At 40.6% G+C, this 22,709-nt stretch overlaps 1 protein-coding gene across 1 annotated transcript in view; it reads left to right on the forward strand.

Moving 5' to 3' along the window:
• plekhm3 (pleckstrin homology domain containing, family M, member 3) overlaps window positions 1-22,709 on the forward strand; it is a 43,887-nt gene that overhangs the window by 5,151 nt on the left and 16,027 nt on the right. The window contains exons 3-6 of the mRNA XM_015016540.1: window positions 3,294-4,388; window positions 13,839-13,984; window positions 14,245-14,438; window positions 19,637-19,700. Coding sequence (XP_014872026.1) covers window positions 3,294-4,388; window positions 13,839-13,984; window positions 14,245-14,438; window positions 19,637-19,700 — 1,499 coding nt within the window. The remainder of the gene's footprint in view (window positions 1-3,293; window positions 4,389-13,838; window positions 13,985-14,244; window positions 14,439-19,636; window positions 19,701-22,709) is intronic.

Genomic DNA, 22,709 nt, shown 5'->3' on the forward strand with positions numbered 1-22,709 from the left:
ATCGGCAGTCCATTCAATGAAAAGCTTTCTCAGCTTTTGAGAGGCTTATGGAGGACAGAAGTCCCCGACTATTTGTACTGCAGATCGGGGCGTGTGCTGTACTTAGGTTGAAGCATCCCCAGAGAAAGCAATAATGATAGAAGATGATGATAACTTAAAATGACACAGCTGTGGCTTGACCGTCCATATTCAGACTGAGAGCGCTACACACACACACACACACACACACACACTCGCGGATAGCTCATTTGTTTGTGTGTTTTGGCTATCCGAAGACCTGAGGAGATCCGAAGGGATCCTGAGGGATAATAGCCTGTAATCCTGTCAGCAAATGGACTCAAATGAGGCGAGAGAGGAGGCAACCCAATTACCCAGCCGCTGATACTGGCAGGATTATTTAGTATTAGCATATGTGTGAAAAGGTATCAGGCTGTTTAGACTGGCGAGATGTGCATTGAAAGACGAGAAGTAGGAAAAAGACGGTAATAAGCAGAAGCCAAAGTGATTTACTGGGCCTCGCCGTGCCTCTTTATTCACATAAATAACAAATAGGGGGCCTGTTTGCCTTTCCATTAGTGACAGCTGGGGATGTTTAGATGGTAAAAAGAAACGAGTAGCACAGATTTATGTAAACAATATGCATACTGTATATGCATTTAGACCATGTGAGATTTCTTTAAGATTCATTTTGGTCTTGATTAGAGAAGATATTTCTTGCTTCTCAGAATTGTGGCGTTTTTGTTTTTTTTTCCTGAATATATTTTAAAAACTAACCTGTTGATACTTAGTTTGTGAAGTAAGATTATTTGTGGCACGTCACGTCATTGAGACAGATCATACACAGAAGCCTCACTCGTCTTAGAAAAACTGCGAGTTCATTTAGCCATTTAAGAAAATTAATATTCATCAGCATGTTGCTTTTCATTTCATATGTCAAAATAAGGGATGTTATTGAAATATTGCTGCTGAAAATTCCAGTGACATTTTCAATAGCAATAAAATTACTTTTTTTTTTTCTTACTCTTTTCCTCCTTTACCCTTAAACAGTCTCCCAACTGCACTTGGTGAGCGTTAACCACCAAAAGTACAGCTTAGGTCTTAGTCTTTTTTTCTTACCATTGCACACAGGCGTTGCGCACCAAAAATGTGCGATGACTTGAGTGACAAGAAAGGACTTTGTTTTAGAGAATAGTTGTATTAATTTATAACAGCAGGTAAAACCGTCAAACTGGAAATTAGTTTGTTTTATATATCAGAGGTCTGCAGCATGATTGAGTGAAACACTGGAGAGTTATTTAGCGGTGTTGAGCGTGAAGTATTAGCTATGACTGAAAGCCGGTGCGTATGGATGTTGGACTATTATTAGAGCGTGGTGTAAAAACCCAGCAGGTAGCCATGAAGGCTAATTAAATAAAGCAGTTTTCCTCTCCGCTATTCCTAATTCTCATCTCGACTCTCCCCAAGCGTAAAGTCTGCCAATGAGTTAGACCTGATTCCGGTTAATCCTATTTGCATATTTATTTAGTCCCTTTAGCAAAATCTTTGTTAACATCCAAGGTCCGTGATCCTGAGTGACTCCATGTCTGCCGCCGGTTTGATAAGATTGATGACAGCCTGCACTCGCCACCCCGAGGCTAACCAGAGCCGTGATTTATTTCCCCCTTACGGCTTTCTAGATGAGTGATCCGGTGCATTAAAGAAACAAAATGCATTTTTGCCCCATTTCGTCTATGTATTGTGCTTTACAACTAAATGAGATTGCGAAGCTGGTTTTGAAACTGATTGTGATTGCTGCTATTTTAATTAAATCTCTTAACCCAGTAAGAACAACTTTTCAGGTTAAACCAGTTTTAAAGCTTAAACAATCATGTTTTATTTTGATAAAAGGTAAAGGATTAGGGCTACACAATATAAAGAAACCTTGCAGCGGTGATAAAGGTTATATATACATTGTGATGACAATATCACTTGCCATATATGTCCATTTCTTTTCTCTTTTTGTCATTTGTTGCAGTTATAAACCAGGGCTTCATTTTAATTAAATTAATTTTGGAAGATCTGTGACCGATACTTATATGAGAAATCAATCTTATCAGTCGCCACAAAAGTCTGAAAATCAGCCACTGTCCCATTTCTGTCTGCTGTGAGAGAGCACTGATTGATGGACCCGTTCAAAATGCCACGTCTTCACATCTGTGGTGAACAGTAGTCACCCTACTAGAAGAAAAAAAACTAAATCGGCAGGTCAGATTTTTTTAAAGATCAGATCAGCCAGAAAATTGCAAATTGGTGCACCCCTAACTTTGTCATTAGTGTCAGGTGGGAGCATCAGTTCATTGACCCAATATTACGTTTGCATAAAAAATGCAAGTTCATAACACTTGGAATATATTATTAAGAATAAGAAAGTAACTATAATTCTCTGACAGCACATCACCTCAAACCTGCGTTGCTTATTCATTTGTTTTTGGCTCGATGCGTACAGTCTTTACAGTCTTCATTGAGCTCGTGTCTTTCTCTGCTCGCTGTGTTTTTTTTAGAAACAGGGATCCAGACTTTAGTGATCTTGGTGCATCATGTTTCTATTTTAGACATTATGAATCCTGCTTTGCTTTCTTCCCTATTTTAAGTGCTGGTGTGCGTTGTTCCATTTTTCTTTAGTTCCGTTTCATACTTTTGCTATTTGTGTGAAAGCTGAAACAGATTTCTGAGTTTGTTTTTCAGGTTGCTAATTTGTTCCTCTTTTTATTGGTTTCAGTATTTTCATTGCATTAAAAACATTATTCAGTATTTCATAGGGCATTTGACGGCGTTATATTGATTGTTTAGTTAGATTTACTGTCATTGCACAGAACGCAGATTAATAGTCAAACAGACAAGGCACATAAGACGAGACACAAAAGTCTGATCTTGTCTTTACCTTTATACTCTCTTACAGTCTCTCCACCAGCAGTAGTGTGAACACATGGTGACCGACAGACCTCAGTCGTTTGTCTAACAACACTGTGAAAATGATTCCAAGTCAAATTTAAGGAAAACCTGATGGATAGCCCTGTAGGCAGACAAAGTGCCTGTAGGACTGATGATGAGAAGCATTATCTGAACAAAACAAAAAAAAAACTTTTTTTTAATCACTTTTGGAAATTCTGAAAACCAGCTCTTGTAACTCCTTGTTTGGGTGCACAGAAGTACCAGCTGGATGATCAGTGGGTTGCTTTTCTGTACGTTGAATGAACTGATTCCAAACATGCAAATATGAGTCATTTATCTCATTTCTCCTTTTCTGCTTCCAGTTGACAAGAGCAGCAGCAGCAGCGTGGTGAAGCAAGGCGAGATGGAGCAGCGCGAAGGCCCACGGGGCCGTTGGGCATCCTGCTACGTTGAGCTGACTCCCTGTGAGCTGCGGCTCTATACTCTGGACAGCAGTGCCAATCGCCAACTGGGCACTGCCTACTCTCTGTCGCACTGCCAGAGCGTCATCGCCCCGGCACCCTGCAGCCAGTCCAGTCAGATGAGCCAGCCTGGCGACAAGCGCACACTCCAGGCCTTGTTCTTCAACAGCACACGTCTCCAGCTGAGGGCGGCCAACCAGTGGGAGGCGATGGAGTGGCGGCGGCTGATGTGGGAGAAGGTTCAGGCAGCGAGGCCAGCGCGGCAGGACAACCGCAAGCATAAGAATAGCGTGGAGATTCAGCAGATGTTTCCCGTACCAATGTCTCCGTCCTCGTCGCCCTCTCCCTCTGGGCTCGACACCCGACCCGACGGGGATAGCGACACCCCAACTTCATCCGAGGCGTCGCTTTCTGTGAACTCTGGAGTGTTGAGTCGGCCAACCACCCTCCCTCTGTTTAACCAGCGCTTCCAGGATGTGCTGAAAGCTGGACTTCTCCACTTGCTGATGGATCAGAACAACTGGCGGCCCTTCACCTTTGTCTTGACGAGATCTGCTCTCCAAGCTTTTCCGACTGAAGGCAGGGGGTCCGTATCCCAACCGGTCCTCCAGTTCTCCCTAGCTTCCTGCTCGTCAGTACAACAGGATCTCGTACCAGAGGCCGGAGAGTCGTGGGCGGATAAATGGCAGTGTTTCCAGGCCGCTTTCCCCAAACAGATCCTCAAGCTCAAGGCGGATGATCACCTGAAAGCCCAGGAATGGGTGGAGGCGCTGCGGCAGGCGGTGGCCGCGCAGAAGCCCACGCAAGAGGACAAGAGAGAATCAGACGGACCTCCCGGTCTCCAAGGAGTGTTGTTGAGGTCCAAACCATCAAGGGACAGGAGGCAGAAGGAGGCCCAGAGAGCCAAGCGGCAGTCCGTCACCACCAGTTTCCTCAGTATTCTCACCTGCCTGGCTGTGGAGAAGGGGCTCACCGCTCAGAGCTTCAGGTGTGCAGGTAAGTGACATTTACAGACACCACCAAATTCCTAGTGAGATCATTTCACAGCAGAAAGTACAACAACATACGTTCTGCTTCTTAAAACGACAGACGAGCATCAAATCTCTATATGTATTACCAATACTTCAGTGCTGCATCATGTCGAGCACAATCATGACTACAGCGTTGCCTCGGCTGCAACAAACTGTGGCCCAAAAGTGTGAAGCCGTCCTCGTAAAGATGTTTACTGACATTGAAATGGGCTAACCAAGTCTGCCTTTAAATGTCTTTGGTTAGTTTAAATGTCCACAGGACCCACGGGCTAAAAGAGTCACATTTACAGCCCTAAAAACGAGGACTGGTCGACCTGAACTTGCAGTTAAAAACGGCTTCATTGGACGTGTGATATTTTGAGCCTCCTAACGTGAAACATTTTTAGCATTCCCCTGGCTTACCTTCTGCTTGTGTAGCCGCTTACCGTCAACATGAGACTTCCTCATCCAGTTCTAAGAGAAGCTACTCTAGACCCAAATTAAATATCGTATTTATAAGGCCTAACAAGGAGGTGTGTAGCCTTTTATCTCTACCCAGCAGTTAGATCAAAACTGGTAGGAGATTCCTTCATGATGTTCCCTCGGTCTAAAAGCCCTTTTAACGAGATGAGCTGTGGGGAGCGGTGCTCTTTCTAACCCACCTGTTGCTGTGCTCTGCTGATCACCTAGTTGGAAAATAATGTCCCCAATGCTTTTTCTTTGAAAATGGCTCATCTTGAAAAAGACTGTTACTGTGTGAAAACTAAAGCAGCTCCATCCGTGGCTGCTGTTCATGTTAACGTTGTTTTGAAGCTGCTGTTGGAATGAAAAAAGCAGCGTGTTTGTTAAAGAGTCTGTTTGGCTACCTGAGCAGATAGCTCGTCTAATTACCCAGTGATGCTGTGTGGAGTAAGAAATGTAGCTACTCTTAAATGTAGCAAATGATTAGTTCGTAATAAATTCATCTTGAACAGAAGGTATACTTCACTTTTTTTTTAACAGTAATTCAGAGCTACAACTAATAATTACTTTATTTATCGATTAATCTGTTGATTATTCAAATGATTAATCAGTTAATCTGGTAAACCAAACCTGGCGCATTCTGTAGATTTTTAATTTAAGGTTTTCTTATACAGTCTTAGAAATGCATTAAAAGATGCCAATAAACAAAGAATTCAGTTCCTTTTGTAAGTAGGAAAATAAGCATTTTATTGCTTAAAATGCAGTAATGCAGCTTTTCTTTACTTGATCATTTGTAACAAAGGATGTAGCTAAAAGAATAACATTGACTTAATATCAATACAGTGTAGGATGATTATATACCAACCATATAAACAGACAAATTTTTTTTTTTCCATCTTAAATGTAAATGTTTATTTTACAGTTTTACTGCTCTGAGGTTGTCGTTCCTTCAGCAAATGGCCTTCTTTCAGTTTACGATTAATCGATTACTAAATTAGGTGGCGATTATTTGAACAATCGATTAATCTCTATTAATCCGGTTAATTGTTTTAACCCCACAGTGATTATCAGCGTGTCACGTTCCAGTGGTGGCAGGAATAAAAGCAACTGGATTACGTCATGCCTTGCTGCTTTAACTTTTTTCTTTAAACGTCTTTACTCAACATCATATTTTCTTTTTTATAACATTATTATTACACATTTACTTTAACTTGTACATTAATAATGTGGACTTTGAGTAAAACATGGAGGTCTTTCATCAAGACTCCCAAACCACTGCATGACCTCGGTTAACTTCACTTTTATTAGATTTTCTTTTCTTCTTCTTAATGTACTCTTAAATCCCTGCTTCAGATTAGGACTATTAAATCCCTGCCTTCTCCATTAATATTCCAGTTAGTCCTCATACCAGACCCTTGGACAACCTCGCGAATGGCAGGCGGCGCTTTTACTCCCTTTGGGTGTGAAACGTGGGCTTCCTCTCCCTCTCTCTTTTGGAGGGCTTTGAATAATCGCAGCTCACCTCCCTTTTTATTTGTAACCACTGGCTTTATTAATGCGGGTTCTGTCTGAAAGGACAGCTGAAACGGGAACAAGGATGGGGGGCCGTCCGGGGCCAACTGATGATAATTGGCGGGCTTAAAGCGTTGGTGGAGAGGAAAAATGGATGAATGAATGAACCTGTGGGTGAATGAGAGCAAATGAAAGCTGCCCGGGGGACGCTACAGTGGACAGCTGTGAGCGGAGGGGTTTGTTGGAGGGGTTTCAGGTCAGAGCTGGATGGACGGGACAGCTGGATACGTCTGTTTTCTATAGAGCGCGCACCTCGGCTCCTTCAGCCCGTTTATTGCTCTTCTCTTCTACCTTTTCATTCTGTTTGCTTTCACCAGTTCATTCATGCTCATAGCCATGTCCTGTTTTTGTCTCCGTTTCTCCCGCTGTCCACCCGTTCAAAAGGGACAGTATCCCTTCTTACTCTCCTGCTGTGTTAATTAGCAGAAACCTGCAACTCTGTTTAAAAATTTAGATTAAAAAATGTAATTTTAGATTTTTACAGGCAATTTTTTTTTTCTTTTACTGCTTTTCCTCCTTTTTCACTCATCCAGCATGAGCTGCTTCAGTACTAGAGATTAAGGGGACATGAAGTTTCGTGACCCCGGCGTCTTAAACCTGCGGCTCTGGGGTCCCATTTGGCTCTTTGGGTCCGCCACTGTGGCTCTTAAAAAAAAGAAGAAAAATGGTTTTGCTGTTGAACAAAATAGTTTTCCTGTAAGTTCTTATGCATGCAGCATCTACAACAAACTTTTAAAAGTAACCAACTACAAACTGTGCTACCTATCTTTACTCATTTTCCATTTTATAGAAAACAAATACATTCTAGTTTCATTTCCTTTGCTTTCATAGTGAAACATTTGATTTCGGATGTATTTATAAAATCACTTTTTGAGGCTCAATATACGAGTTTTATTTTGTGGTACTGATTGCAAAAGTGGCTCCTTGAATGGAAAAGTGTATTCTAGATGCAGGTTCACCTACTTTAAAGGCTACATACTGTAAAGCACTTATAGAAATATTCCAGTACAAAAGAGGAATAATTAGTTTTCCATTTTTAAAACCATGGTGTTCTGCTGTTTATCATTTTTTTAAGATGAAACATTTCAATGAGAATCAGATCGGAGACAATCTGTTATTTGTCTCAGGTTAGCTGCGACAGTTAGCGGAGGTACTATAATAAAATGTCTTAAATTCTTTAAATGAAATGTAAGCCGGCCTTAAATGTGTCACAGATCTTAAATATTTAATCTCATATGAATCTATGATGTTATCTTCTCTCAGGTTTTTTCTGTCAGGCAAAAGATTGCGTTGTGTGCAGACATCTTCACTGACTTAACGGTGGTTAAGGCTACAAGCAACAAGCTGCTAAAACAAACAGGTCATTAGCTGCTAGACCCATCTTCAGTTTCCACTCTTATTTTCTTAATCTCTCTTAATCTGATTTTCCAGCATTTGCTGCTTCCATCCACATATGTATCAAACAACTAGTTGCTTAGCAAAAAAATGTATTCAGCTAGCTACTGTACATAAAGCTAGCTACTTTTTACATTCCTTTTATAGGAAATGCTTTACGTTTGAAGACTGACTCCCTGTTGCTCCCTTAACCTCTCCACACATATGCGATTTACACACACACACACACACACACACACATGGCCTCCTGATTTGGTGGCCCTGTTGTTGCACTGGATCCCGTTCTCAGGCCCCTGATTTACCATGTCAGTCCATTAGCTTCGAAAGGCGGGTGTGGCGGGGTGTTTCGAGTGAAGTGGGAATCGGTAAATTCAAGGGAACTGCGGAAGTTGGAGGTTCACTTCAAAAGATTGACAGTCTCAGACGCACACACACACACACACACACACACACACACACATACACACACAATCTTAGACTCTCCATTTGTTCACATTTTCATTTGAGTGTTTGGTCGCTATGAATGAGGAACATCAAAGCTCACGCTTCTCGTCTTTTCAGTTTTAATTCACACATGTACAGACCAAACACACACACAGCAGTGTCCTGTCAGAGGTGTGGTGGTTTGAACCAGCGGCGGGCAGATGAAAGCAGGAGTCCTCTTCTTGCCCTGATGTCATCTCTCTCTCTCCCTGTCTCTCCGTATCCCTCTCTCTCGCGCTCTCTCCCGGTGTGAACAGGTCAAAGTGACCCTCTCTCACTACAGAGAGCCGCAGTACAATCGGTGGACCTTTGAGCCACGTTTGAATTCCCATTCATCTTTCCCTCTGTCCCTCTTCCTCTTCATCCCAGAAAGACGCATAAAAGATCAGAGACCAGCAGAAAATTCAGTTGTTGCTCTGCTGGTTGAACTGTTATTTGTTACTCGAACATTCAAGAAGAAAAAGTAAAATAAAATAAAATAACAACGTAAAGAAAAAAAAAAAAAGGGGCTTTGTATGATCTTAAAAAATCAGAACTGAAGTTGAAGTTTTTGTGTTTTGAAATCTTGAAGGCCATGATGGTTCCTCTTGATGACTGTCTCCATCTGAACAACAAACCAAAACTCTTGTAATGCCGTTGACAATAATGTATACTTCTTTGTCTATTAAATACCCCAAAATCAGAAGAGACCCTTCATAACACCCAGAAATCATGGCGTTCATAAATCCCCAGTACTGAGTAATTCTTTTCTAAGGTGTTCAATCTATTTGAAGGGAACATTTCATGCAGATAAATTGACAGAGTTACTTTATCTGTGTTAGTTTAGCAGTTGGAATACAATCTGTCCTGGGACACACAGATGGAAGGTCGTCAAGGTGAATTATGAGACTGCATTGGACAACATCTGTGGTGAAGTTTTGAGTGTTAAAACCACACATCTTTCAAATCAAGAGCATTTATGCCTTTTTCTTTTTTAGATCGCTTTCTGTTAGACTCATCTAGAGCTTATAAACTCCTCTGGTTTTTATGGAGTTATTAGGCTGCAAAACTCTTAAAGGAACTGAAGCAAATTGTGTTTATATGTGGCAGGATACCAAGATCGAGATCGGTCAGGGAGGATTTTAAAGCCAGCCTGGAAAAATTTGCTTGAATCTCTTCTGAATTAAGCAGGAGTGGACAGATGAAAACTCGTTAAATCAGGGACTGTGCTGTGTTTTATTTTGGTAAACGCAAGTATGTCATCTTTTTCAGCTCATCAAGCCGTTGTTTATATTACTGAGGCAAATTTAAATGGGCTAATTATAGCTGTGTGATCAATTTAATTGAATTAGTTGTTTTTTTTTATGCAAAAAGAGGCTGCGTCAGTCAAAAAATAAATAAAACATGTTTAGTTTAAGTAGTCCCTTAATTTTCTCTGGTTAATTCACTATTAGTAAGCACAGACCAAACTATGTCAGTCTGACTCACAAAGTCCTCAAGTTAGATTTTATATGCATATAATATAAACACTCCTTATTTCATAATAACAGCTCAGTGATCCAAGATTTTACAGCTATTTGCTTCTTGTCAGTCTTCCACCGTGCAGCTGATGTTTTCTGTCAAACTCGTCCTCCTCTGTAGAGATGCTATAGCGCGCAGTTGGACAAACTCTTGGCTCCGTGCGTTTGTTTGTGTGGGTGTGTTCGACCTCTTGTACTCATGATATAGAATTTGAGGTAAAGGCTTTCTGGTTTCGCGAGCGTCTCTGGGCTTTTTTACGTGAGCCTCTTTGTTCCCGCGGTCCCAGCAGAGGCAGACTAAATCCGAGGCCACATATGGCCGGCGAACTGCTCTGGCGGTTTTCTGCTTCCTCGAAGTGACACAGTGTTTCCCTGACTGCTAACCATGGCCCCGGCGTGCTGGCTCGCCACCGGTGGACTGTGGTTTACTGCTAGAGCATCCACCCCAAACACCAGCATGAGCTCACCTCTATAATTAGCCCAACTTTATCGAAGCTAAAAATATGCACTATGGATGTTGGTTTTTTGGGGTTTTTTTTAAATGGTATCTGCAAGAAAATGTATGCAGGTGAGTCTCAGTACATTAGAATGTCATTGAAGTGTTTTTTTTTTTTTTTTGTCTCGCTAATTCAAGTCAAAAAGTGAAACTCATGAATTCATTTCACACTGGTTGGTGGTTTTCCAGCTTTCATTTCTGTCAATTTTGATTTACAAATTACAGTTCCTCGGTTAATTTCAATGCTACATCAGACAAACAAGACAAAACCATGTTTAATACTTACTGGTTCTCATGTTAGCAGGTTTCTTTCTTTATTAAACCAGTACAGGTTTCGTAGCGACTGAAGGGATTAATGGCAAGCCAGCCAACACGGTGTGACTGATGTGTTGCCGAGTTACACTTACAGTCACAGATGTGAATCATCCGTACCAAAGCTTTACGAGACCAAACGGCCGGGGCTGTGTGTCGGGATCGTAGCTGGAAGTGCACAGACCTTTGCTCTCGTGTCAATGCGAAACGGATTTTACAGCTGCAGAATAGGTTTCTCTTACGGCGAATAAACTTTGTAGTGACCCTTTGAGACAGGCAGCTGTTATATAAGAAATTTATTTTAAAACAAATTTGAGTTTATTACGCAGCTTAATTCAAACTTGACCGTTTTCTTCTTGTACAAGAAAATCACAGTACAAAGGTGTGTCTTTGCACCCAGTTTCTTTTACCAGATTATCGATGTGTTTTAAAATCCATCCAAGCTCTATCTTTTTAACGCTAGCAAACTCTGAAAGATTAAATTTTATACACACGTGCTTGATTTCCCTTCTATTTCTTACTTGTATTGTAAGAAATTAACCATTTAATGAGGAATCATGTTAAAGTAACTTTTGTTACACATTTTTGCTTTGCTCACCTAAAACACCACTTTGTAAAAATACAACAATAAAGCCAACAGTGCTTCACCGTTTCTACAGTCTATAAATCATGAATGTCAGTATGTGGTTGGTTAATCTTTAATTTTATTAGGCTTGTGTCAGTTTTTAGACGTAGTTTTTAGTCATAACTGTTAATTTTTGTGGTTTCCATTACCACAGAAAATATATATATATATTTTTTTATTTTGATTTTAAATCTCTAAGAAATACATAGAATTAAAGCTTTGATATTTTATTTCTTGTTTAAATTGAGTGAATTTCATTACGTAATAGTTAGAAAACATGAAACACCAATAGAAGAAGTTTTAAACTTTTTATCTTCAAAGCACAGTAAACACGACCCCTTAACTCATAGTTACTGCGATGCCCATGGTTTAGTGGTGGAAGGTAAGTGAGATGATCTTCCATTTTAGCAATTTAAAAGAACCAACGCTAAAAAAAATAGTATTTCCTTAAAATGCAGAGCCGTATGTGTGATGTTTGTCACTGTTTTCTTGGCCAAATAAATCCCAGGTGAAGTTTTTGAAAACACAACTTACGTGTTGTAACATACAAGTTTGGGTGGGATTAGGTGAAGTTTAGATCTTTGACATTAACGTAATTGTGCCCCCTGATAGAAACAGCTTGAACTTGAGTTGTTTTAAACAGTTAAAATCAGCTAAAACAAGAGACGGGCCGTTAGCCTTTAACGTCTCTGACAATTTACAACTTTTCTCTAAACTCACAGCAATATCCTCCCGACTACAAGGAAAAAAAATATTGTCCAATCACCATTTTTTATAAATCCCACATTCTTTGTAAGGTAATAAAAGGTTTTATGCACTTACTGTGTCTCTTCCCATAAAATGTGTTATTACTGATGAACGCAATTTTTATGTATTAGAAAAAGATACGAACAAAAATCCCACCCCTTCATATGTGGTATCATTGAAAAGCCCTAAATGTCCTCTCCAGATACCAAAAGGAATTAATTCAGTAGAATGCAGAGGGTGGGAGATATTCAAGTTTAGAAATGAACTACTGGTAGTCAGGAGGATATGACAGTCTGTTATTAAACGTAAGGAACTAAAACTGATAATGACTCCATAGGACCTCTCTCAAAAATAGGAATAGTTTGGCTGGATACACAGGAGCAATCTGCTCTGTTTTAGGCTAAAGCATTAAACATGAACCAACAGATGACATGCTGGTTGTCAAACACCCAGAAGACACCCAGAAGTCTAATATTTGCTCTGACGTTAGCATGCATATTACGTTATGCTATAATTTTAACGGTTTGGCTTATTGGTGTGTTTATATGGGATCCAGTGACGCAACTGATTTAGAAAAAAAACTGGAAAGAAAATAACTTCTCCAATAAAGAACTAACATTTACAGCTTCAGTGCGTCTCTAAGTTCCAGCATGGGTATCTTTTTTCTTTGTCTTTTATCAGATAAAGGATGAATATAGCTTTAAATGTTGATTACAGCATTGTTTGTGCTGATCAGATGACACAGAGATAACAGGAAGCTAGCCGAGCCACCTGAGCCGCGTTGGCTCCCTCCATCTGTCTTAATCTGTCCGTGTTGTTGTCTCTCCTTCGTTCTTTCCTCTCATCTCTCAATAGTCTGTTCCTTCTCTTTCTTCCATCTCGTGTTGGAGCACCGTGGACATGCCGACACATGTTCAGCTACTTCCGTCTTTCTTTTTTTTTTCTGTTGTTTTTTTAGGTAAGGTTCTGCTTTTGTTTAGAAATAACCGATAACCATCTCCCATTTCTTTTCTTCCGGATCTTTCTATTTCCCTCCAGGCTTTATATCCTCTAAGATGGTGTGGATAAGGGACACCTGTTGTAGCCCTTCAGCACTCCGATGTTTGGGTGTTCCTGATCACAGAGCGGACCCGGGTGTTTGGGTGAAGCACAAACTTTAAAGGGTTGAGAAGACAAAGCAGGCCAGGGAAGATATCAGGCTGAATAGTAAAAAGGAAAAAAAAAGGTCTGTAGGAGTTGCTGGTGTTCAGAGATCTTGCTTAGTTAGGGTTCTTGTGATGGAGTTACAAAAAAAGGAATCCTTCTGATGAAATGGACAGGAAGATTGTTTTTGAAGCTCAAAACATCAACTTTTAAATAGTCTTTCTTTAGTTTTTTTTTTTCCGTTGAAGGGTGCATGAATACCTTGGTATTGGCATCTATTCCTAATATTTAATAAAAAAAATGTTTTAAGTGGTTACATAAAAAGATCTGCAGAATGTGCCATTTTTTTCTATCCGATTAATCGAATAATTGTTTAATCGATTACTAAAATAATCACTAGTTGCATCCCTACTTCTTTCTTTTTAAGCATCATAACGTTCTCCATTAGCATCATGGTCTTGCCCCTCTTTCTTTACAGTTTTTAGGTTTTGCACTTTCCATAAATAAAGTCTGACTACCCAAAGATTAACTGAGAGGCTTTGTATTTTTGCTTCAAAAAATGGCTACAATGACGTCTGAAAGGTCTGAAAATGTAAATCTGGAAAATCCAAACATTTTTATTTAACAATATAAGAAAACCTTGTTCATAAGTAGCGACTGCCCCCATGCTTACTGACCCCCTCTCTCTCTCTCTGTCCTCAGGCTGTCAGCGTCCGGTCGGCCTGTCCAAAGGAAAGGCCAAAGTTTGCTACTACAGCGGCTGGTACTACTGCCAGAGCTGCCATCAGGACAACTCCTTCCTCATCCCCGCGCGGCTGCTGCACAACTGGGACACCAGTAAACACAAGGTGGGGAAGCACACACAGCCAGCCTGGCCTTGTCTCACCATGTAAAGAAAATCACCAGGCATATCCAAAGCTCACAGACGAGCGTGTCGCATCCCGCCTTTTTAATCTGCGCAAACCGCAGCCTTTATGTCGGACTGTACTTTAAGCCTGCTTCATCCAAAACATGCATGGAAAGTACAGCTTGCTTGGGATTATGTGTAATGTATTGGCGGTGCTCGGTGCACACAACCCAAGAATAAACTCTTAACGTGCTCCTGCAGGTGTCCAAACAGGCCAAGGAGTTCCTGGAGTTTGTGTACGAGGAGCCGCTGCTGGACATCCAGCAGCTCAACCCCTGCCTGTACGAACACTGTGAAGCGTTGAGCTCGGTGCTGCGCCTCCGTCAGCAGCTCCAGTCGCTCAGGGCCTACCTGTTCAGCTGCAGGGCGACGGTCGCCGAAGACCTGAGGCGACGGTAGGTCGCCTGAAACCTCACTTCTGCTTTTTGAACCCTCGTCGATCACGCCGCTCTCTCATTTCAAAAGAAAATTGAGAGTGAAAACGAACTCTTCTGTGCCCTAAAACGCAGAGTCGGCACCTGAATTTTAAGTAAACAACCAGGTGAGAGGCTCCGGGTGGAAAAGTTTTGCAATGATGAATATGTGTCAGCCGGTAAAAGGTTAGTTAATCCTGAATGATGCAGTGAGCAGCTGCTCTTTCCTTAAACAACCTGAAGTAAACATCCTGAGGCTCTGGAAACGATACAACTCAGAACCATCAAAGCAACACAAATTAGATCCTTCATGAAGGGGGGGAAAAAAAAGAGAAGATGGTTGAGTTTACTTAATCTAGTTCTCATCTCATATGACGTTCGGTCCCAATTTGTTGAGCATTTTCATTGTGAGCACTGCAAGTTGCTCCCATGAGCAACATGAACACCTAAAAGATGAAAACTTTCTGTAGTGAGGCTTCGACTACAGCACATAAACTTCAGTTCATGCATTTTAAACGTTAAAAAGAATCTTTTCTGAAAGATTCTTTCAAACAAGCTTGGCAATGATGTGTAATTACGAGTGGTGTGTACTTACTGAGCAGGAGCTCATGTAAAAAGTCATTTACAGAAACGAGTTTACTGGCTTGTTTTCTCACACCTGTGCTTTCTGAGTTTACTCTTCATAAGCCTTTAAATATGAACAGTTAAAATACACTGACAAAACAAAATCAGTTCTGATGGCATCTGAACAAATATAACTTGAGTTGTGTCACATGGCAGCTGTCTAGTTCAATGTGTTTGAACTAGACAGCTGCCTTATGAAAACCCCTTAAAAAAACTTCTGTTTTAAGGTGAAAGGTCGGACTGTAAACCTGGTGGAGCAAATCAAGGACGGCAAATTGGCTTTGTTACCCCTAGGAACAATTTCATGTTACAGCAGGTTGGAAACTAAAATAAAACTATCATTTTAATGAAAAGAAACCCTGAAGATGAAATTACACCAATTACTGCAGCTCTGCTACAGCTTTTGACAACAAGACACCATGCACAGTACGACTGCAGCTTTTAGGTCTAACTTTGCGTTTTAACAAAATACAAAGTGGAGGTTTGTGTGATTTGTGTGTGAGGCAGATATCCTTTTGTTTATTAGACAATTAAACAGCTAAATATGGTCAAATGTGGTTCACAAGCTATTCGGTTTTCTTGGTTACACATTCACTGTCTAAGTCAGATTACTTTATTTCTTCTTAAGGCCATTTGGAGAAACACTTGAAACTGATGAAGAAGGAAGGAGAACAAGTAAAGAAATCAATGAAAACATGATGCTTTTATAGGTCAGTTGAACTGGCCCCCTGTTTTGTTGTTTTTATATTGAAGAAAAGTTAAAATAACTCCATTGCCTCCACTAATATGGTGAAATTCACAAGCTGTGTTTCATATATTTAAATATTTGTGATGATGCAAACCTCTAACATCTCCTCAGATGATCTGAGTGTGATTAATATGCTCACATTTTTTTTAATCAATTGATGGCACTAGTAAATACACAAAAAATATTAATATTTGCAATAATAAGATTGTAAGGGACTGCTTGGATGCAAACTCTAATAGGCCAGGTTTTCGTGACCTCTATGCATGTCATGTATTCAACTGGAGGGATGGATTTCCTTTGATACCTTAATGGCATCTGCGCTCACAGGAAGAGGTGGGGGCATTTTGATTATGGAGGAAAAATAGAGGAAAGAGTCAACATGTGGGTTAATCATAACTGTCATCACAATATTTTACAGTGTTACTCCAATGGTGTATTTACACAGAATACCAAAAACCTTATTTTTACCATTAGTGATTGGTATACTGAAGGCGTTTCGGCATTAGGCTGAACCTTACATATTTGCTTTATGTAAAACTTTGACGTTAATGATTCGCTGAATGAACCGAGACGTATACAGAGGCATACGTTTATTTATTTATTTGTTTATATAACTTCTCACTAGTTTGGCCGTAATTTGAGCATGCAGTAGTGTAAACCTACCCCTCCCCTCTGGTTTGTGACGTTTCGTCTCCTTTCGAATAACAGCTCCGGTGAAAATCCTGAAACATTACTTTTACATTCTCATCAGTAAGTTTCAAGTATTTTCATGTTTCTTTGCTCGACCGAGATCAGCTAAATAAAGCGAGTTGCTGCTCGGAGAAGCGTTGCGGCTTTCTGTGTTTACTTCTGTCCCATTAGCCGATGGCGGCCAGCGGCCCACCACTTCCAAACACTCCAGGATTGATGAGGTCTGTGGCGCTAAAACCTTCCTGATGTCATCCGTCTACATGGGGGCCGGGGGTCTGAAAAGAGAAATCTGTGGACACACACACGCACACAGACACAGTGTAACTTTTACACCAAACTGTTGAAGCGGTGCTAGTGCTAACTACGCTCCAGTTCTTTCTGTTTCCACAAAACACACCAGCTACGCCGGCACCGGCTTCCTGCTGGACCAGAGGAAAGAACCGCTTTCGTCAGGTGCAGGGGGCGGGCTCCTGGGGAACAGCAGCCAATCAGAACATCGTGAGCGACTTGTCATAAGACTGGAGCTTAATAAATGTTCTTCTAAAAGCTGTTTACTCCTGTTTTGCTGCCGATGTGGATAAATAAATAAATAAAAAATGAGCGGATTAAAACTGTAAACTGTCACAAGCACAGCTGGTTGTTTAAAGCTGTTTGTAAACTATGGTTGGAATGATAGGGCCTCAGTTTCCAGGGATACTGGGATAAATAATGTTGTGTGGTCAAGTTGACTCATGTCCTGCAATCAGTTCACAAAAAATGCAGACAAGTAGACCAGCCGATCTTTTTTTGGAGGGATTCTGGTGCAGTCTTTTTTTGAAAGTACATAATGGTGCACAGTAAGAGTTACTAACTCTTTCTGCTGTTGTCCACTTGATTATGAACTGATTTAGTTTTACCATCTGAATCAAACCAGAGGATGCCTACTTGTGTGTAAAATGAATGTACATTCCTGTAGCTGAACTTTGTCACATTTTATCACAATACAACCTTAGATAACTGTGTTTTAGTGTGATTTTATGGGACAGAATAAGTCACAGTAGTGCATAACCTTGAGGTGGAAGCAGTGTGTAGTGAAATGTGCAAAGTTTGGGTTGATGTTTAGTAACCCAGCTTTGTCTTATTAAACACTCATTTTCATCCCCTACTTTCTGGTGTGTTTTCTCTGTTTACTAATAAGGATGATTCCTGAACTCTCCGGTTTACAGAATTTTTTTTTTATAGGTTTATTGGAGTAAAACTTTTCATCAGCAACTTTGCATCCTGGCAGCTTTTCTGACACTTCACAGCAACATAATTGTTGAAAGTTCAACTAGGGTGAGATAACTTGGTGATGGAAAGCCTTGATTTGCCACCTTTGTGCACACACCTTAACACTTACTTCATTCTGCACACACTTAGTGAAGTCAGACCTTCCTTTGGCAAACCGTCATAATCCCAGAGTGATAACAGTTTTAATAAAAGGCGTGTCCCGTGCAGTGGAAAAATCCTTCAGGATATACTGCTGTAAAATGTAGACTTGAGGGATATTGGTTCTTGCAAACACAAATATTTAAGTAGTTGCTGTTCTGTGTGAGGCCTTTCTAATCTAATCTTCTAATGTGTTAGCTCTCAAGTGTTTCTAATCAAGATCAACACGCGCGGCACAATCTCAGTTTTTGTGTCTGCGCGTGTTTGTTGTCGTGAATGCTGATGTGGTAACCGTTGGTAACCTGCCAAACATCAGATTATCGGTGGCGTCTATTTCCGTGGCGTATTTGGATCACACGCGTCCATGTACCACAGCGACACTCATCACAGCTTCAGACGGGATTTAACGCGGTTCCGTCTATCTTGGTTGTCTGAGAGGAGGCCTCCGTCTTCACACACTGAAGACAATCTTCTATTATTGACTATCTCTAACCTTGAAGTATTACTGCTGCAAGCAGAATTATTTATATTCCTTTCACTTTTTTTCACATTTTATGTTGCAACAACAAACTTCAGTGGGATTTTATGTGACAGACCAACACCAAGTGACTTGTGGTAAATTTTAAACAAGACTCCTAATGGATTCTTTCAACAATGGCTTTTCTTCTTGCCACTCTGCAGATTCTCCCAGCTAAGCTTTCATGGGTCTCCAGGTTGTTTCTCTGGTTGCTGCTCTCTTGCCTTGTCAGTCAGTTTAGGGGACGGTCATGACTCTGTGGATTTGAAGTTATCCCATTCTCTTTCCATTTCCAGATTGAACATTGCTCCATGGGATGTTCAAAGGTTGGGATGATGGTTTAAACCCTGACCCTTAATCCTTGGCTGTGTTTCTTGGTCTTCTTGATGCTCGCTTAAACCTCTCAGGTTTCCACAGGGCCGTCAATTTATATTGATTGACGGCTTTATACACACAAATGGACATTTTACTAATTAGATAGCCTGGTAAAACCGAGCCCCTTGTTCTAATCTTTGCTTCGTGCAGAAGGACTGCACCCTCAAAGTTTTAATTTTGATCCAATCGCTAATGTTTGGGCTGTTTGGCCCTATGAAGCTTACTAGATATTGCTTGCACTATAAATAATCATGCTCTGATGAGAAGATAGCAGTGCTGGCTGTTGATGTTAATTCAGTATTTGGAAGCGTGGCCAGCACGGACTGAACGACTTCCTTCACTTCCTCCCCTGCCATTGCTAAAACTGCAGGCAGACTGCAAATCTAAAACAACGCAGAAAATTGTCGTCATCATTCACAACGTCTCCTCCTCTTTGCTGATTGGCCCAGTTGAAATTCTACTGTAGAAATCCACTTCAGTGGGAGAAAGCCCAGACGGAGCACTGAAGGGAGATGAGAATTGAGCGTAATGGCGAAGCAAGGCGATGGCCAGGTTACTAACTAGGTTACATATGAAGGAATCCTGAGGTTTTATTTAGAGGTAGCAGGGTGTCAGATGTTTGCATGCTGAAATAACAACAAGGCTAACAATCATGTGCCTCTTTGTGGCACATAATAAACTACACTGGGGTCAGTCTCCTTTTTATCTGATGGGTAAGAAAGATTTTAGATGTTTTCATCAGTGTAAAATTACTTCATGTTAACCAGTTGATCTGCTTTGGGGAAAATGATGCAGTAAATGTTTTTGTGTCTCTAACAGGATTTTTCCCAGGGAATACCTTCTACAGCACATCCACCTGTACTCTCTGGCCGACCTGCAGCAGGTACACATTTACACACACAAACATACATGGGAGTTGTAGTCGTATACAACATAAATGATATATTATAGTCACCGAATAAAGACACATAAGCTGTTTTTCTTACTCTGTTTATCAAGGTAAACCTTCCTGCTTAATGTCTACTAGCTTCACCAAAGTTATATCTCTTAGTTAGTTTCATAATATTAAGAGAGAGAATATTCTAGATACAATTTCATTCTTCAAAATCTGAAATTTACATCGATTGAGATGAACATGCCTTTAAACAGTTTGTAGCCTTCTGATTTCACAACATTTGAGATAATTGGAGACAAATTTAATTCAAGTTCTCTGTTTGGTAAGTTCATTGATAACCATCGTCTGGATAATTTCACTATTCCATCTTTTTTTTTTTTTTTTGGTCTAACCAAATGTTTAAACAATGGATGAGATTCAGTTTTAAGATGGATCTCCATATTTAACAGATGGGTTTCTCTGACACAAAAAAATGTAATGCCTTGCAAAATACTGCCTTGGCACAATATTTAATATGACACTAATTTTCAATTGGCTTAATTTATTTTGGCAACATATGGCCAGTTGAATGGACTCTTTTTTATGCCCACATCGGATTTATGTTTCTAATGGCTGAGATACTAAAGTATGTGGAGAGTTTTGGGGACATTGTTTGATGTTTAAGAAATTTATCTAAAAATATATTTTTTTTTATATATATATATATATATATATATATATATATATCGCGGTTCACCGATTAATCGCACTGAGTTTCTTAATTTTGGTAGATTTGCGATTAGTCGATATCTTTACCACTAGCTACTCCAATGTTGCTAATCTAGCAACTTTGTCACTATATTTAGAAAAAAATGTACATATTTAAAATTGAAATTGGCAGATCAGAGGATTATTTGCCTAACGATTGTTTTCCTGGCTGACCGTCTTCTGATTTTGCTCACCTTTGTCTCCAGTTTGTTTTAAAAGATGTCATTGTTTTCAGTTTCACATGAAAGACTCACATTTTTGTAGCAAAAAAAAAAAGAAAGAAAGAAAAGAAAACGCGCCCCGGCCTCCCCGCAGTTCATCGCCGAGCCGTCAAACTGAGTTGGGGGTCTGAGGAAAAGCGAGCAGAAATGACTGAAAAGTCCTTTTGTTTGTCATTATGTTCATTATGTAGTAGCTTGCCCCTGTTTTTTTCTCTTTTTTTCCCTTCTTCTTCTCTTCCCCTCTGCTTTCATCCCGCTCTGACTCAGAGATCGGCCTCAGACTCTCACGGTGAAAGAGATTGGACCCCCTCCTCCTCCACTCCCACACTCTGTGTCTCTCTCTGCTTCACTAATTGGTCACATTCAGAATCAACAGGCAGAAAAACAAAGCGTGACATCCCTCCATTCTTCCCAACATCCCCTCAGCCTCACGCACACGCTCGCCGCACATGTGCGCTCCCCTGCTAAAGCCCGACGAGTCGCTCAGAAAACCCCCCAAAGCAGACATTTGCTACTAATTCCAACAAGAGTCTTTGATAGAGTCTGCCCTCTCCTCTTTTCCTCCCCCCCACCACTTCTCTCTCTCCCTCTCTGTCGGAGATTCTCGAGCACTCTGCCTCTTAATTGGTTTTCCATATTAACAAGCTTGTTTCTTTTGATTCTCCTCCTGAATAAAATGACGCACTTGATGAACGTGGCTTTTTTTGTTCCAGCTCAGAGGTCAGCGAAGGCTGAGCTTCTCTGGCTAAAGCTTGGACCACATTAGTCTTTTCACCTCCTGACAAACAGCCTCCACCCTGAACCCCCCCACCCCCTCAATAAGGAGCCAGTCGGTTTTCTAGAAGCCATATGTGTTTGTCTAGGGACACTCATCGCAGTTCCTCGGCCGGCTTTAGGGGCGGTTTCTGTGGTTTTGTGCAAAGACTAAAGTAGCAGGAAGAAAATGTTTGTGTGTATGCATGCAGCCCGCTTCCCACAGTGACACCCTGGCATTCCCTGTATGCCTGGCATGCCTCTCCACTCACACTTGACCAGACACACAGAGGCCTCTTAAGTAAACGCAGGTGTTCTCAGGAAGATTTCCACCTTCTCCTCGTGGGTTCAGCCGCAGGAGGAGCAAACATAGATGGGGGAAAGTATCAGGTGTCCTCAACTTTATGGTCATTTGAGATTTCAAAGTTGTCATTTTATTGTCCAAGTAACAGCATGCAGCGAAACGAAGTTGTTGTTTTTTTGTTTTTTTATGTTACTGTGAAAAATGATTAAGATAATTAGCTAAAATGTCGCAGTGGTGCAGCGGGGGTCGTTCATAAATCACCAAACAGGTCAGTGGCTCAATGATGTTCCAAGAACCTGGACATTGATGGCATAAAGACAGCTTAGCAATTTTTCTGTCTTCAAGTCCAATTCGGTCTTGGAAAGAAGTGATGTGTTTCCCACCTTTACTGTGACATATGTGACACAGTTGAGAGTTGGTGAAAATATGACAAAAAGGCAACAGTAGCTTGATTTCATAGGCTGTACACCTTTAAACATAGAAATTCTTAGAGCAACTCCTGATTCAAAATCAATATTTAGTCCTACTAAGTAATAGTCTGTCAATATTAACTTTTTCACATTGTTATATTTCAATTACTCCATAAAGAGCAGAATAGAAAATATTCAGCTTAACAAACGCTTTTAAAAACTGTGGATCTGATTATTTATTCTATCTTTTTGGTTAAGTTCATTTGAATTAGATGTCATGGATGGCAATATTATATCAGTTTTCTGTTTAAAATCAGAGCAAAAATGTTAAAAAAAATGGTGTGATGCTGTGAAGATGTAGTTTTACTGAAGACCAAATTTTAGCAACTCCTGGAATCCACAGAGGGACAGTTTCCACTTTATGCACAACAGCATCCATCAAGTTTTGTGTATTTTCCCTTTAATGGAGGAGAGTGCGTTATCCAAACAGAGTTCACCCCGTTCTTCCCAGCCTCGTTATCCCAGCTGGTTGTCCAGTTTCTCAATGGAGCTTCAGTGCGTG

This window comes from Poecilia latipinna, unplaced genomic scaffold (assembly GCF_001443285.1).
Source record: "Poecilia latipinna isolate Pla-1442-1.1 unplaced genomic scaffold, P_latipinna-1.0 Scaffold2032, whole genome shotgun sequence".
In the NCBI taxonomy this organism is placed as follows: Eukaryota; Metazoa; Chordata; class Actinopteri; order Cyprinodontiformes; family Poeciliidae; genus Poecilia; species Poecilia latipinna.